This window comes from Cryptomeria japonica, chromosome 4 (assembly GCF_030272615.1).
Source record: "Cryptomeria japonica chromosome 4, Sugi_1.0, whole genome shotgun sequence".
Lineage (NCBI taxonomy): Eukaryota > Viridiplantae > Streptophyta > Pinopsida > Cupressales > Cupressaceae > Cryptomeria > Cryptomeria japonica.
Window position 1 is genome coordinate 488,496,854 of NC_081408.1, and position 17,273 is coordinate 488,514,126.

The window sequence follows — 17,273 nt, forward strand, 5'->3', positions numbered from 1 at the left end:
TAATTTGTCCTCTAGTACATGTGTGAGGACAAGTCATTTCTTTTATTTTCCTTTATTAAGGAATATTAGATTTCCTCCATAAGAGGATGTGGACACATGGCACACACATTTTATGAATGGTGGCATTCATAGATTTGGGAGTTACTTTGTAACTCCTCTCCTCATCTCTATTTAAGAGATGCCTCCTCTCTCATTTCTTCTTAATGACAATATTGTAAAGAGCTTCTTGCTCTCTCTCTCTCTCTCTCTCTCTCATTTTTAGGCATTGCCTCATTCATAATATCACAAGGGGTTTTTCTTTGCTTTTCCCCTTTCAAAAGTTCTTGTGCCTCCTTCTTCATATTTGGGTGATGCTCTAAGGTTATTGCTTTTCTCTTGGTAACAATTATTTCATCATAAACTTTCTTGGATTAATTTTCCTTTCCTTGCTCTTTTATTTCCTTTCATGGTATCAGAGCAGGTTTCTAATCCTTGTTTTAAGTTGACATTGATGAAGGTTACCATTCTGTGGAGTTCATCTTTGTTGGAGGCATTCTTGAGAGGAGAAGAAGTTCTTTTACTAATATTTTCTATTGTGCAGGTTTTGGTTTCAGATTTTAATTTTTTTTTCAAACTTGTTAACAAGTTTGCCTACAGGTTTAATCTCCTATTCTAGTTAGTTTTTATTTTAAAAAAAGGGCTTTGGAAGGCTTGCCGCCAAAGTTCCTTCTTTCTAGTTTACATTTAATTATTTTTAAAGTTTTGGAAGGCTTGCCGCCAAAACTCCGGTGCTAACTTCTTTTCCTGCATACTTTAGATTTCATATTCATTTGTTTTGGAAGGCTTGCCGCCAAAACAGTTTCATCATAAAGTTGTTTCTCTGATTCATATTGCAGGTTCTCACATTTTGTTTACTTGCAAGCTTTTTTGATTAAAAAAAAAAAGAAATTTAAGCTTCCTTGCAGGATTTTGTTATGAAATTTTCTCATTTTCTAACCTCATTCACAGAATACTAACTCTTTTTTTCTAATATCTATTGATCTATTTCAATCTTTGTTTGAGCTTATTTCAGCTGGTTTACTTTACATAATAAATCTTACATTTTCTTTGCATTGTTATCTTTGCACATTTATCTTTGCAGGAGTGTAGAAAATCTGAATACTAAAATCTCCATCCACTTTGTATCTTTCACTGTTATTCGCTCTTACAGCAAAACATTTTTTTTTCTTAAATAGTTAACATTGGACAAGTCCTCAGACATAAACTGCAAATAATCAGCAAAATTTACTGAGACCCAAAAAAAAAAAAAAAAACAACTTCACACGCTCTTTCGATTGCATCAAAACAGAGAATAGTAGGGTATTATAGAAAAGAAACGAGCATTCAAGAAAAAAAAATAGGAGACAAAAGTTTATATCAACTTGTAACTTATATGCTGCACTAAACTGTAAATACAATTTATTCCAAGTCTTTTAGTTCCTTTCGCTTTTTATCCAACTTTTCATGTCTGGCCTTAACACGTTCAGCCTCCGCCAGAAGTGCCATCCGCCTAGCAGTCTTTGCATATGGATTGAGCTTCAAAAGTGCACCCAGATTTTTGAGTGGATTCTTCTTGAGGGGTTTCCTCTTAACATCTCTCTGAATAGGCCTCACAACAGATTGAACTTCATCCGAATTCACAATCCTTGCCAGATCAGAGTTGACCATCTTTGATCGGGGCAATTCATAACCCTTCTTCTGCAGGGATTCTTTCTCAAAAGTCCCAAAAACGGCATCAAGCTTCTCAAATGCAAACTTAGTCCATATGATAAACCGTCCCAAGTGTCCTCCTGGTGCAAGCTTCAGCAAATTCAATCTGTCCACGCAAGCAACCTCAACTCCAGGAAGATTCTTGAAAGCCCTAACAAAACTTATGCATGATTGTTTCGAAACGTATCTTTGGGTTAATCTTTTGATTGGCCTGCATTTTATCTGTGCGTTATTTTGGAGAAAAGTGGTTAATTGGATATCATTGGAAGCAAAATTGGGCGGCAGCACAGCACAGGAACATTGACAGTTTATTCCCGTGTAAAAAGAAAGATTTTTGTTTGTGTAAACAATAAACAACACTCTCCTTTGTGCTGCAGACTTCAAAAAATTTAGTTCATGTTTCCATTTAAAACTTCTAATCAAATGTAAAAATTACTAACTCCTCCCTTTTGTAATTTGTAAACTTCCCTGTAACTTCCCTGTGGTCTCTGCACTGTAGATTCCCTGCAAATCATTATAATCTGCATCAAGATTTCTGCTGTAACGTCTCTGCAGTCATATGACAAGTTTAAAAGTTTTTTTTAAAACTTATTTTATTTAAATAAAGTTTAGTTTAATATTAAATTTTATTAAACTTGTGTTATTTTTTTTTTTTAAAAAAAGTTTAAATAGTTTATATTAAAAGATTAATAACGTTAAAAAAAATCAGTTATAAAGTTTTTTTAAAATAAATTAAAGTTTTTTTAATAAAGTTTTTCTAATAAAGCTTTTAATATAAACTAGTTTTATTTTGTTATTAAGATTTACAATTTGTTTAAATAAAATTTTAAAAAAAAATCAATTTAAATTTGTTATTAAAGTTAGAATATATTTTTTCTTTGCTAAATATTTTTTTTGTTTAAAAATTTGTTATTTTTGTTGTTGTTACTATTGAAATTCGGTTATTTTTAATAAAAGAGGTTAATTTTTATTTTTTAATCAAGTTTTTTTTAAAAGGGGGTAATTTTTATTTCTAATCATTATTTTACTATCATGTCTACCTTAATTCCAGAAATTAAATTAAATAGTTCCAATTATCATTCTTGGAAAACACATATCTCGTTTATTTTTCGTTTCAAACACCTTTTGGATGTTGCGACTGATAAAACCTTTGAACCCGCTACAACTGCTCCTCAAGCCGACCTAGATAGATGGAAGGCTCAAAATGAGGAAGCACTTGGTTTAATTGGTATTTCAATGGTTCCTGATTTGTATGTTTTAATTGAAAATTGTACAAAAGCGCATGAAGCTTGGGAAATTTTAAAAACAACTTATGATAGCTCAAATGAATCCCGAAAAATTCAACTTCAAGATCAACTTGAAGATCTAAGGTATACGGATTTTAAAACTATGGATGAATTCTTATTAAAGTTTGATTCTGTTAATAGTCAATTAACTGGTTTAGGAGTTACTCTAGCTGATTTACGTTTAATTCATCTTATTCTTAAAAAATGTCTTCCTCGTCAATTTCAACAATTTATTACGAATATTCATGCTCAACTTGCTATTCCTAGCTTAGCTACTCAATTAACATATGATATTTTTCGTAATTTATTGCGTCAAGAGGAAGCTAAATTAATTCAATTTGGTACTCTTAAAAGTAGTGAACATGCTTTTATGTCTAAAAATCAAAATCATAATAATAATTTTAGATCTAATAATAATAAACATAATCATTGTCATAATCATAATAATAATCATAATAATAATCACAAATCTTCTAATTATCAATCTCATTCTAAATCCTATCATAATAATTCTCATCATAATAGTACGTACAATAATCAAAGGAATAATTCTCAAACAAGACCCCATTGCACATATTGTGGGAAAGATGGACATATTACTAATAATTGTTTTAAGAAACAAAATGGTAAAAAGCCCATGAATCAAAATAATCAAAATAATCAACATAAACCTCATTATAAGAAAGGTAATAATAATGGTAATTCATCTCGTCATGCATTTACATGTACTTATAATGTTTCTCAACCACTTGAGTGGATTATTGATTCTGGTGCATCTCAACATGTTACTTCTCGTAAAGAATGTTTTGAATCTTTGCATCCCGATACTTCTAATATTCCTGTTCAATTAGCTAATAATCATAGTTGTAAAGTTGAAGCTATTGGTGATGTGAATGTTCCTAATGGGAAATTACATGATGTTCTTTATGTTCCTGAATTAAAATCAAATTTGATTTCAGTTCCTAAACTTTGTCAAGATTATAAGATTAACTTTTATAGGGGCATATGTTATATCATTGATCCAAACACTAATCATGTTATTGCTACTGCTAAAATGGATAGTGATAACTTATTCAAGTTCTATGAATTTGCTCCTCCAAAGTATTCTTTGCTTACTACTGTTGATTTTACTATATGGCATGAAAGACTTGGCCATCTCAATTCTGATTATATTTCATTGATGCAAAAAGAAAATATGGTTGATGGATTGCCTAGTATTGTTCCTTCTCAAATTGTTTGCAATGGTTGCATGAGTGGTAAGATGCATAGGGAACCCTTTCCTCATGGTCAATCTTGGAGGGCATACACTAAATTGCACCTCGTTCATAGTGATCTCTTGGGTCCCATGGAGAATCCCTCCATCCAAGGTTCAAGGTATGCACTTACCTTTGTTGATGATTTTTCAAGGAGAACATGGATATATTTCCTTCATAGTAAGGATCAAGTGCTTGATGTGTTTATTGAATTTCATATGTTTGTAGAAAGGCAATCTGGTTCTAAAATTAAGATTCTTCGTACTGACAATGGAAGAGAATATGTCAATAATGCATTTAATGCTTATTTGAAATCTTTTGGAATTAAACATGAGCTTACTGTTCCTTATACACCACAACAAAATGGTGTGGCAGAACGGAAGCATAGGACAATTGTTGAAATGGCTAGATGTTTATTGCATGCTAAAAATATGGATTACAAGTTTTGGGCTGAAGCTATGGCTTGTGCAACATATTTAATTAATAGAACACCTACCAAAGCCTTAAAGGATAAAACTCCTGAAGAAACTTGGTCTGGTAGAAAGCCTAATTTGCAGAATTTAAGAATTTTTGGTTCCATAGCTTATGTTCACAAACCTAAGGAGAAAAGGAAAAAATTAGATGCTAAATCTTCTCCTTTTATTTTTGTTGGTAATGATGAAAATACTAAAGGTTATAGAGTTTACAATCCTATTACTAACAAGGTAAAAGTTGCAAGAGATGTTTGTATTGCAAAAAAGGGCATTCATGATTGTTCTAAAATGAAGGATGATGAACTTGGTCAAACCAAAGTTGTCCTTGTGGAGGACCAACCTCCTTCTCTTAACCCTACTCCTAATGCATCTCTTTCTATTCCTTCTAGTGATAGTGATGATGATAATAATAACTCTGCTCCTCATGACTCTTCTTCTAGTGATGAATCCATTACTTCTAAAAGAAGACCTAAATGGTTTAAATCTTTAATTCAAGATAGTGATGAATACTTAGCTAGAATGGATAAACTTCAAGCTAGAAGAGTTAATTATTGTAATTATGCTTTAATGACTACTATTATGAATTCTAATGATCCTAAAACATTTGATCAAGCTAAAAATCATCCACATTGGCAAAAAGCAATGAAGGAAGAATATGATACTCTAATTTCTAACCAAACTTGGGATTTAGTTCCCTTGCCTCATGGTAAAAATCTTGTTTCTTGCAAGTGGCTTTATAAAACTAAATTGAATGCTAATAATCAAGTTAGTAAATTTAAAGCTAGATTAGTTGCTAGAGGTTTTTCTCAAATTGAAGGCTTAGATTATAATGAAACTTTTGCTCCTGTTGCTAAAATGCCTACAATTAAACTTGTGCTTGCTTTAGCTTCTAGAATGAATTGGCCTATTCACCAAATGGATGTTAAAAGTGCTTTTCTTAATGGTGATTTACATGAAGAAATTTATATGTCTCAACCTCCTGGTTTTATTAAAGAAGGTAATGCACACTTAGTTTGTAAATTAAAGAAATCAATTTATGGATTAAAGCAATCTCCTAGGGAGTGGTATTCAAAGATTAATGAATTCTTTCTTTCTCAAGGCTTTATTAGAAGTAAAAATGATCCTAACTTGTATATTAAACATAGTGAAGCTGATATTATAATTATTATCTTGTATGTAGATGATTTGATTCTTACTTCAAGTTCCAATACTTTGATTTCTGATATTAAGTTTCAACTTAATCAAAAATTTCAAATGACTGATTTAGGTCCTTTACATTATTTCTTAGGAATGCAAATTTGGCAAACCTCTAAAGGAATTTTCTTATCTTAAAGTAAATATGCTCAAGATCTCATAGATAAGTTTAAAATGAATGATGCTCATCATGTTTCAATTCCTATTGAATTAGGCACTAAGTTAATGCTTGATATGCAAACTCCTCTTGTTGATCCTACCTTGTATAGACAATTAGTTGGAAGTTTGAACTATTTAACTCTTACTAGGCCAGATATTGCTTATAGTGTTGGTTTGGTTTCTAGATTCATGTCTAAACCTCAACAAACACACTTTAAAGTTGCTAAAAGAATTTTAAGATATATTAAAGGAACAACTAATGTAGGTTTGTTTTATGATGCAAATTCTGATTTTACTTTAAAAGGTTTTACTGATTCCGATCTAGGTGGACATCCCAATGATGGGAAATCTACTTGTGGTTATTGTTTTTTTGTTGGCTCAGGAGCAATTTCTTGGAATAGTAAAAAGCAACAATCTACCTCTCTTGGATCCACTGAAGCTGAGTACAAAGGATGCACTAATGCTTCCAAAGAAGTCTTGTGGCTTAGAAGACTACTAGAAGATTTGGGTCTACCTCAACACGAACCAACTCCATTGTATTGTGACAACCAAAGTGCTATTGCCTTGGCTAAAAATCCAGTTTTCCATGCAAGGACAAAACACATTGCTCTCCAACACCACTTTATTAGAGAACAAATTGAAGACAAGCAAGTTTCACTCCTCTATTGCAAGGGGGAAGACCAAGTTGCAGATATTTTGACCAAGCCACTTTGTAAAGAAAAATTCCAATTTCATTGTAAAAATCTTGGATTACAACCCATTGAAGGGTTTGATGTAAGCTCCCCAAGTAAAGCTTAAGGGGGGGTGTTAGAATATTTAATCTTTACTTAGCTTAGGTTTATTTTTTATTATTTAGTTTAGGATATTCCTTTGGAATTCCTACATGTAATTTGTCCTCTAGTACATGTGTGAGGACAAGTCATTTCTTTTATTTTCCTTTATTAAGGAATATTAGATTTCCTCCATAAGAGGATGTGGACACATGGCACACACATTTTATGAATGGTGGCATTCATAGATTTGGGAGTTACTTTGTAACTCCTCTCCTCATCTCTATTTAAGAGATGCCTCCTCTCTCATTTCTTCTTAATGACAATATTGTAAAGAGCTTCTTGCTCTCTCTCTCTCTCTCTCTCTCTCTCTCTCTCTCTCTCTCTCTCTCTCATTTTTAGGCATTGCCTCATTCATAATATCACAAGGGGTTTTTCTTTGCTTTTCCCCTTTCAAAAGTTCTTGTGCCTCCTTCTTCATATTTGGGTGATGCTCCAAGGCTATTGCTTTTCTCTTGGTAACAATTACTTCATCATAAACTTTCTTGGATTAATTTTCCTTTCCTTGCTCTTTTATTTCCTTTTAGGATTGTTGGCATTGACAAAACCGGTCAATCTAGAGAACCAGTATATGTGCTAAGGTTTGTCATTGATGTCCAACGCTTACCAGTGAAGTCACTAACTGGTGAAATGGTATAGGTAGAGTGGTGTTGATTTTCAATAAGAAAAAGTGATGACTTACAATACATGGAAACAACATTGGTATTGAATGATCAAAGGTTCATTCAACTCAAGGAAAGATAAATTAAGTCAATCGGTCTATCATTCAAGAAGATCGGTCACTTTGGTGATGGTGAAGTCACAAAAGGTGACTCGGGCAAGAAAACTTGTTTGTTCTAACAAACCGGTAACTCATTGGTAAACAGGGGAAGAGACTTGGTTCTAGCACAACGAACCGGCAATCAAAGGACAAACTGGTAATATAGAAGTGCAGTGGCATACCGGTACACCGGTATGACAGAAGGAAGACAGGTGATCACCATAAATCTCGGAGCGGTGATCGGTTATTCAGTTGCGGTGGTAAAGGATGAGTTGGTGAGCTTGTGTCTACACCAAATCATATGTTGGTAAGGTCAACTTTCAGTTATCATGCAGTCAAACATGATTACATGTGGATTTTCTAGTTCACACTTATTTGGCTGAACACGACTCAGAAGTTTCTATCTTTGGGAGATGCGGTGGCAGGATTGGGTGAACACTTGGCGAAATTGTTGTAAGGTGCGCAGAGAAAGAGTGGGAGATTTTGAATTTGAAATCTTCTGAAATCCATGATTGGTTTGATTGAGGGAATGCCTGAAGGTGTCAGCAGAAATTGTATAAAGTGTTCTTAGAGTTCATTCAGAAAGTTTTGATCGTGAAACTTGCAACAAGGAGAAGTTGTTGAAGGTGATCCAAAGTGAAAAGCAGAGAGAGAGGAAGTACTAAAAGGTATTAGCACAGTAGAGTGTGTTTGAGGTAGATTGACTAAGTGTAGAGACGAGAGATAGTGAATCAGCAGAGTGCAGAGCCGAAGGTTAGGGGATCGGCAGAGTGCAGAGCCGAAGGTCTGAAGATCGGTAGAGTGCAGGGCCGAGGGATAGGTGATCGGCTAAGTGAAGAGCCGAAGGTTTAAGAAGGAAACCGATGTTCTACAAAGAAGACACAACCGGTGTGTATTGAGTGTGATGCATATTGAGATTTGATCAAGCTATCAGTAGCTAATTCAGCAGATCATCCATTTGTTGCTTTCTAACAACTGCAACATAAATCCCTTAACCAGGTGGACTTTAACAGGTCCCTATTGTAAAATCCTTTAACCAGGTGACATCTTAACTAATGTTCTAAGTCCTCTAACCAGGCTAACTTTAACAGGGTAAAGGCACTAACCAGCCTTGTTCAAAATCCCTTAACTGGCACCTAACAGTGTCTTTGTAATCTCCTAACAGGGATGGCTCTTAACTAAGCGTACTCCAGAAGTGTACAAATTTTGTGAGTTCCTACTTACACCGTGGTTTTCTCCCTATTGGGTTTACACGAGATAACTCCTTGGTGTCACTGTCAACTTTTCATGCTTGCATATTTTACTTCAGTGATTAAGTATATTGTTGGATCTTAGATGAATGTAGATTTAAGTTAAAAGTTAAATTGTGAAAATTTGATTAAGTGTTGATTCACCCCTCCCCTCTCAGCACCGGTTAGGACTAACAATTGGTATTAGAGCATCAGGTCCCTAGAATCAGAAGAAGCTTAACCAGCTTAGGGAAAGATCAAAGATGATGCGTAAGGAGGTTCCTCAGTTCTCTAAGGAGAACTACACCTTATGGTGTGGAAGAATGAAACTTTATCTAAAATCCCTAGGTGAACACTATTGGAATCATGTGATCACTGAGTACAATGAACCTTCAGGGACTCTTACTTCGGACCGGATCAAGGAAAGGCAAGATAATAATGCTGCTATGGATCTGATTGTTAGCACTCTTTCAGATAATGAATTTGTTGAGGTACAAAATTTGAAATCAACTTTTCAGATATGGAATAAGCTGAAGATAGTCTATGGGGGAGGTCCCCATGTTCAAAAGGCCAAAGTAGAAAGCCTAAGAGGAAAATATATGAGATGAGAATGTAGGAAAGTGAAAACATAGAGCAACATAGTAAGAGGATAAAGGATGTAGTAAACTCCATTAAAAGTGCAGGAGGAAAGCTCGAGGAGGATGATGTGGTTAGCAAAATCCTGAGAACTCTACTACCACAATATGTCATAAGGGTCTCTGCTATCCAGGAACTTAGATCCTTGGGAACAGTCAATGTAACTCTTGACTCACTGACCGGGAAGTTGACTGCTTTTGAATTGAGCAATTATGACAACAACGTACCAAAGATTGATGCTTCTTTCAAAGCATCCATGATGCATGCACCAACAAGGAGGAGGAAAGAAACTAGTAGTAGCTCTACTACCAGAACCGGCCATTCCCATGAGAGTGACAATCTACGCTTTGAGGAACAGGAGCAAGATGAAATTGAAGCTCTACTGGCAAGAAGATTGCCAAGAGGTAAAGGTAAATACAAAGGTAAACTACCCTTAAAGTGCTTCTCTTGTAATAAGATAGGTCATATTACTCCAAGATGCCCTAACAATGATAGAGATAGGAAAGATAATTTCAGAAGTTACAGGGACGAGCAAGAAGGAATGTTATCTTGTAGAAGGAGGAGATGAAGAATCAAAGGGATTTGATGGAGATGGCACTGCTTTTGTGGTAGTCAAAGAGGACAACACAGAGGAAGGAGATATGGCATTGATTTCTAGCACAAACTGGTGTGGAGAATGGGTGATCAACAGTGGCTGCACTCACCACATGACTAGTGACAGAAACAAATTCTTTAGCATGGAGGATTGCAATGGAGGAACAGTGAGGTCCGGAAATGATGCCCCAGGTGCAGTAAGAGGTAAGGGGTCTATAGTCTTGAATGATAAGACAAATTGTGATGATGTCTATTGGGTAGAAGGATTAAAGTATAGTTTGTTAAGTTTTGCACAACTTAACAATAAGGGATACCAGTTAGAGTTCAATGAAGGGATATGTAAAATAAATGACAAATCTGGAAGTTTGATTGCAACCGGTAAACAGTCAAGAGGCAATTTGTTTCATCTAGACACCACCATAGGTAATTGTCTAGTGGCTAAGGTAGAAGACAACTGGTTGTGGCACAAAAGATTGTGTCATGTTAATTTTGATAGCATAGCTAAAGTCAGTAAGGCAAAATTTGTCAGAGGTATGCCTGACATAGTAAAACTTGAAAATGCTATGTGCAAGGAGTGTTAACTAGGAAAGTTGGTCGGGTCCAGTTTCAGCAGTAAAACTTTCTCATCTGAAAGTGTGCTGGACTTAGTTCACACAGACCTATGTGGTCCCATGAGAACCAAGAGTTTCTACGGAGACCGGTATTTTATGTTATTTGTGGATGACTTCTCAAGAATGATGTGGGTTGTATTCTTGAAGGAAAAATCTGAAGCCTTTCACATGTTTAAGGTGTTTAAGGCTCGAGTAGAAAAAGGAACCAGTAAGAATCTGAAGTGCCTGAGATCAGACAGAGGAGGAGAGTTCACCTCTCAAGGGTTCATGAACTACTGCGAGGAACAGGGAATCATGAGACAAATATCTGCATACAGAACACCTCAGCAGAATGGAGTTGCTGAAAGAAGAAACCGAACTCTTATTGATTGTGCAAGAACTCTAATGATACAGAAGGACATCCCACATATCTTCTGGAGAGAAGCAATAAGCATTGTTGTATACACTTTGAACCGGATACAAGTAAAGAAGGGGACAAACGAAACCCCCTATGAATTATGGAGTGGATACTCACCTAATGTTTGTTATTTCAAAGTATTTGGAAGCTGGTGCTATATACATTGGAAAATTTGACCACAAGAGTGATGAAGGAACCTTATTAGGTTACTCAACAAAGAGCAAGGCATACTAGTGTTTAAACAAAAGAACCGGTAAGATTGTAGAAAGTGCAAATGTCATAGTAGATGAGTACTCTGAGAAAAATGAACAAGACAGTAAGAGTGAACTGGAGGACTATAAAGGGTTTGAGTACAATGTACCGGTGGAACCTACTGAAGAAGATCTTGTTGAAGTGGCTAATGAAGAAGCCTGTGAAGTAGAACCAACACAACCGGTAGAAGAAGCTCCGAGGAGTGAACCGGTATTGGCTAAATATGTCAGAAATAATCACTTTGCAAAAAATATCATCGGTGACAAGGATGCAGGAGCTCTAACCAAAAGAAGAGCAAGAGAGAATGGGTGTATGCTCTCAATTTGAGCCCAAAACAACAAAGGAGGCTCTAAAAGATGATGATTGGGTCAAAGCCATGGAAGAAGAACTAGAGCAAATAGAGAAAAATGATGCATGGACTCTAGTGCCAAACCGGAAAATAAAAATGTAATAGGCACCAAGTGGGTGTTCAAAAATAAGATGGATGGAACTGGTAAGGTGATAAGAAACAAAGCAAGATTGGTCTGTAAGAGCTATGCTCAAGAAGAAGGTTTGGACTATGGAGAAACCTTCGCATCGGTAGCCAGGCTGGAAGGGGTCAGAATTTTGTTGGCCTATGCTTCTTATAAAAAGTTTAAAATTTACCAAATGAATGTCAAATCGACATTCTTAAATGAGGTATTAGAAGAAGAAGTATACATAGAACAAACGGAAGGGTTTGCATCTAAAGATGGGAGGAATATGGTATGCAAGTTGCAGAAGGCTCTATATGGGCTGAAACAAGCACCAAGAGCTTGGTATGAGAGGTTACACTCATATCTGCTAAGCATAGAGTTCAAAAGAACCAATGATAACAGTAACCTGTATCTGAAGAATGGAGCTGAAGGAAAACACCTAATTGTTGAGATCTTTGTGGATGACATCATCTTTGGGGGAGATGAGATGAGCAGAATCTTTGCAGAACAAATGCAACAAAAATTTGAGATGTCAATGATTGGCGAGATAAAGTTCTTTATTGGCCTGCAAGTCTCCCAATTAAAAAATGGCATCTTCATCAGTCAGACTAAGTACATAAGAGAAATTCTAAAAACTTTTGGAATGGAAGATTGCAAACCTATTGGAACTCCAATGGTTACAGGTTGCAAGTTATCTAAACATGACGAGGCTGAAGAAGTAATTGAGACACTTTACCGGTCCATGATCGGTAAGTTACAGTATGTGGTCCATAACAGACCGAACATAGCACAAGTTGTTGGCTTGGTCGCTAGATTTTCTGCAAACCCGAAAGAGACTCACATGATGGCAGTCAAAAGAATATTCAGATACCTAAAGGGGACTGATGAGTATGGTCTCTGGTATCCACACAAGGGAGATTTCAGTTTAAGTGTCTTCACTGATTCAGATTGGGCTGGAAACATTGATGACAGGAAGAGCACTAGTGGAGGTACATTCTTTCTCGGAGACATGATTATATCTTGGACAAGTAAGAAACAAAACTGCATTTCTCAATCCACAGCTGAAGTTGAGTATGTAGTTGTTGTAATCAACTGCACACAGATAGTGTGGATCAAGCAACTACTAGAAGGAATACAAGAAAAAGTGGTTGGACCGGTAGTGATTCATTGTGACAACACTAGTGCCATTGACATATCCAAGAACCTGGTGATGCACTCCAAAACGAAGCATATAGCCATCAAATATCACTATCTAAGGGAACGGGTTCAAGAAAAGGAAGTGATGTTGGAGTACATACCAACAAAAGAGAAGGTAGCTGATATCTTCACCAAGCCACTACAGAAGGACACCTTTGACTATCTCAGAGGTAAGTTGGGGGTTATGCCCCTCCATTCAATAAAGTAAGCAAACAAGGTTGTACATCAATTTGGTATGATTTCAAGTTTTTTTTTATTTTAAAACAACTAGATTGATGAGTGTGGACTACTCTAGTTAGGGGGAGCAGTCTTATAAGTGTTCAGAAAGGACTCTTTGGCATTGTTGTCAAAGGGCGAGATATATTTTGGTAGATATCAGTGACAGGGGGAGATATTTATCACACAAGGAAAAATGATTGGACTGGTACAAAGATGAAGAAACATGCATCTAATTAGCCAGAGTTTGAAGTGTTTGCCATCAATGCCAAAGGGGGAGATTGTTGGATTGTTGGCATTGACAAAACTGGTCAATCTAGAGAACTAGTATATGTGCTAAGGTTTGTCATTGATGTCCAACACTTACCGGTGAAGTGGTATAGGTAGAGTGGTGTTGCTTTTCAATAAGCAAAAATGATGACTTACAATACATGGAAACAACATTGGTATTGAATGATCAAAGGTTCATTCATCTCAAGGAAAGATAAATTAAGTCAACCAGTCTATCATTCTGGAACATCGGTCACTTTGGTGATGATGAAGTCACAAAAGGTGACTCGAGCAAGAAAACTTGTTTGTTCTAATAAAACGGTAATTCATTGGTAAACAGGGGAAGATACTTGGTGCTAGCACAACAAATCGACAATCAAAGGACGAACCGGCAATATAGAAGTGCAGTGGCATACCGGTACACCGGTATGACAGAAGGAAGACAGGTGATCACCATAAATATCGGAGCGGTGATCAGTTATTCAATTGCGGTGGTAAAGGATGAGTTGGTGAGCTTGTCTCTACGCCAAATCATATGTTGGTAAGGTCAACTTTCAGTTATCATGCAGTCAAGCATGATTACATGCAGATTTTCTAGTTCGCACTTATTTGGCTGAACACGACTCAGAAGTTTCTATCTTTGGGAGATGCGATGGTAGAATTGGGTGAACACTCGGTGAAATTGTTGTAAGGCGCACAGAGAAAGAGTGGGAGATTTTGAATTTGAAATCTTCTGAAATCCATGATTGGTTTGATTGAGGGAATTCTTGAAGGTGTTGGCAGAAATTGTATAAAGTGTTCTTGAAGTTCATTCAAAAAGTTTTGATCATGAAACTTGCAACAAGGAGAATTTGTTGAAGGTGATCCAAAGTGAGGAGCAGAGAGAGAGGAAGTGCTAAAAGGTATTAGCACAGTAGAGTGTGTTTGAGGTAGATTGACTAAGTGTAGAGTTGAGAGATAGTGAACCGACAGAGTGTAGAGTCGAAGATCAGAGGACTGATAAAGTGCAGAGTCGAAGGTCAAGGGTCAGTAGAGTGCAGAGTCGAAGGTCTGAGGATCGGTAGAGTGCAGAGTTGAGGGATAGGTGATTGGATGAGTGAAGAGCCGAAGGTGTAAGAAGGAAACCGGTGTTGTGCAGAGAAGACGGAACCGATGTGTATTGAGTGTGATGCATATTGAGATCTGATCAAGCTATCAGTAGCTAATTCAGCAGATCATCCATCTGTTGTTTTCTAACAACCGCAACATAAATCCCTTAACCGGGTGGACTTTAACAAGTCCCTATTGTAAAATCCCTTAACCGGATGACACCTTAACTGATGTTCTAAGTCCTCTAACCAGGCTACCTTTAACAGGGTAAAGGCACTAACCGGTCTTGTTCAAAATCCCTTAATCAAGTGGCCCCTAACAGTGTCTTTGTAATCTCCTAACAGGAATGGCTCTTAACCGGGCATACTCCAGAAGACTACAAATTTTGTGAGTTCCTACTCACACTGTGGTTTTCTCCCTATTGGATTTCCACGAGATAACTCCTTGGTGTCACTGTCAACTTTTCATGCTTGCATATTTTACTTCAGTGATTAAGTATATTGTTGGATCTTAGATGAATGCAGATTTAAGTTAAAAGTTAAATTGTGAAAATTTGATTAAGTGTTGATATACCCCTCCCCTCTCAGCACCGGTTAGGACTAACACATTGTTGTTGCTAGTAGTTGCACTCAGGTAGTCTGGATGAAGCAAATGTTGAAAAATATCAAAGTTATCCATGATGAGGCTATTGTTATATACTGTGATAATTCCAGTGCTATTAACATGTCAAAAAATCTGGTGCAACATTCAAAGACTAAGCATGTGTCAATCAAATATCACTACTTGAGAGAGCAAGTCAGTGAAGAGAAGGTGAAGCTGAAGTATGCATCTACAAAGGAACAAATAGCTGATATTTTCACTAAACCTTTGCCTACATATACATTTGTCTATTTGAGAGACAAGTTAGGGGTATCCACCCCTCTTGATGAGAACTAGATGCATTGAGTTGCATCAATCCGGTGGACTTCACAAGTCTTATCCTTTTATCTAGATTGGTGAGTTGGTGTTGCTCTTTTACTGGGGTAGTCTGTATTTTGGGGAGAGAGATTCATGTTTCATATTTTGAGGGAGTGATTTTGGTTTTTTGTTCTTTGGCACTGCTATCAAAGGAGAGAGATCATGTGAAAAACTGCTTTATGTGTCTTGATCTTAGGGGGAGTGTGCTGGAGTTTGTTGGAGATATCTTCTTTCTTTGCATTGATTGTTTTTCACATTCATATGTTGCCATCAATGTCAAAGGGGGAGATTGTTGGATATTGTTGGTCATTATTGCTACTAGGATATGTTGTTGTCATTGATGTCAACATATTCCTGTGTATTGCTTCGGTGATTGTAGATTGGGAAGATCTTATGATCCGGTTTGTTGTTTTGTTTTGTTGATTACTGTTTTGCAGAGCTCGGTATATCCTCCGGTATATTTCGGTGTGAGATCTTGTGCTGAGTTTTTGGGATATTGCTTGGGATGGTCTTGTGTATCTTCATTGCAGATGGATCGTGATTTGGTGCTCCACAAGTTATCTTTCTTCGTGACAGTTGTCGATTGGTTGTGTTCTTGAGCTTTCAAGCGTTGACCAATGAAGATTTGATAAGTGGTGTTGGTGCAGTTGTTCCTAATGATTCTAACGTGTTTGCTGGTGTTTCCTAATCATGTTCTATTTGTTTTAATGATCCACATTGATCGTTGTGCGAGCTTTTGATGGTTTCTATGAACCTGTGATGATTTTCGTGTTATGTTGTTTTCCTAGTGGTGTAGCGTGTTGCAGTTGATCTTGGCATGATTTTCGGTGGCATTGTGCATTTGGGAATTTTTTTTAGGACCATTTATGCTATATAAACCATTATATTGATCCGGTGGTCTATCTTTGTATCGTGTGATGTAATTTTGTAATTGAGGGTTGATGGTTTAGTCGACCTTGTTATCAAGGTTGATGATTTGTATATACAAGTGATATATTCGTGTAATTTAGGTGTCGATGTTAAATCCGCATTATCAGAAAGAGGTTTATGTGCGAACAAATGATTTATCCTTCAGTGTTGAGTTTGAGGGGAGATTGATGTTGTAGAGCAGACATCTATGTTTAATCGGAACTGTAATCAGGCATTTGGAGATGCTATTCTTTCAGTTCATTTCTTTTGGATTGTAGTCCAAATCATATTGTAAGTCAGTGAGACTTCCCTGAGGGTTGTAGCCTTTCGGGCCATTATCATTTGAGCAGTGGGCTCTAGGCAATGTGCCTGAATGCATGTGCATTCCCTATTGTAATATTTCCACATACTACTGCAGAGTATCATCTTACTGTGGGTAGATTCCCACTGTGATTTTTCTCTTAATCGAGTTTTCGAGATCAAAATCCTGGTGTTGTGTGTTGTGCTTTCAATTTGCTTATCTATCTTATTACTGCAGTTTATCAGATATGTGTTTTGTGTTTAAGTTTGGTATTCCGGCGAAGACTGATTCACCCCCCCCACCCTCTCGGTCTTCTTTCTTGGCCGCTGCTAACAAATACAACATAGAAGTTACTATGACCAAATAGGTGTCTTCCTTACCTCACACAACTTGTCGCAAGTGAATTCAAACCAGAAATGCAGACTGCCAAAAAATAACTTTCCATGACTCTTCCACTGAATTAGACACTGTCATAGT

The 17,273-nt window shown here is 36.5% G+C and overlaps 1 protein-coding gene across 1 annotated transcript; it reads right to left on the reverse strand.

Annotated features, from left to right (window-relative positions):
* Positions 1 to 1,437: 1,437 nt before the first annotated feature.
* Positions 1,438 to 17,270, reverse strand: LOC131060432 (large ribosomal subunit protein uL4z-like). Its single transcript, XM_057993668.2, has 3 exons — positions 17,208 to 17,270; positions 2,193 to 2,277; positions 1,438 to 2,099 (listed from the first exon to the last, which is right to left on the reverse strand). Exons 1-3 carry the CDS (start codon positions 17,268 to 17,270, stop codon positions 1,438 to 1,440), a joined length of 810 nt encoding a protein of 269 aa, XP_057849651.2.
* Between the last annotated feature and the right edge of the window lie 3 nt (positions 17,271 to 17,273).

What these genes read in the sequence shown, in the direction of transcription:
- LOC131060432 (XM_057993668.2), bottom strand. Translation starts at nt 17,270, where the DNA reads ATGACAGTGTCTAATTCAGTGGAAGAGTCATGGAAAGTTATTTTTTGG. An exon ending in TTTGGCAGTCTGCATTTCTG is followed by an intron (nt 2,278 to 17,207) that starts GTTTGAATTCAC and finishes ATATGACTGCAG; the next exon opens with AGACGTTACAGCAGAAATCT. An exon ending in CACAGGGAAGTTACAGGGAA is followed by an intron (nt 2,100 to 2,192) that starts GTTTACAAATTA and finishes TGAAGTCTGCAG; the next exon opens with CACAAAGGAGAGTGTTGTTT.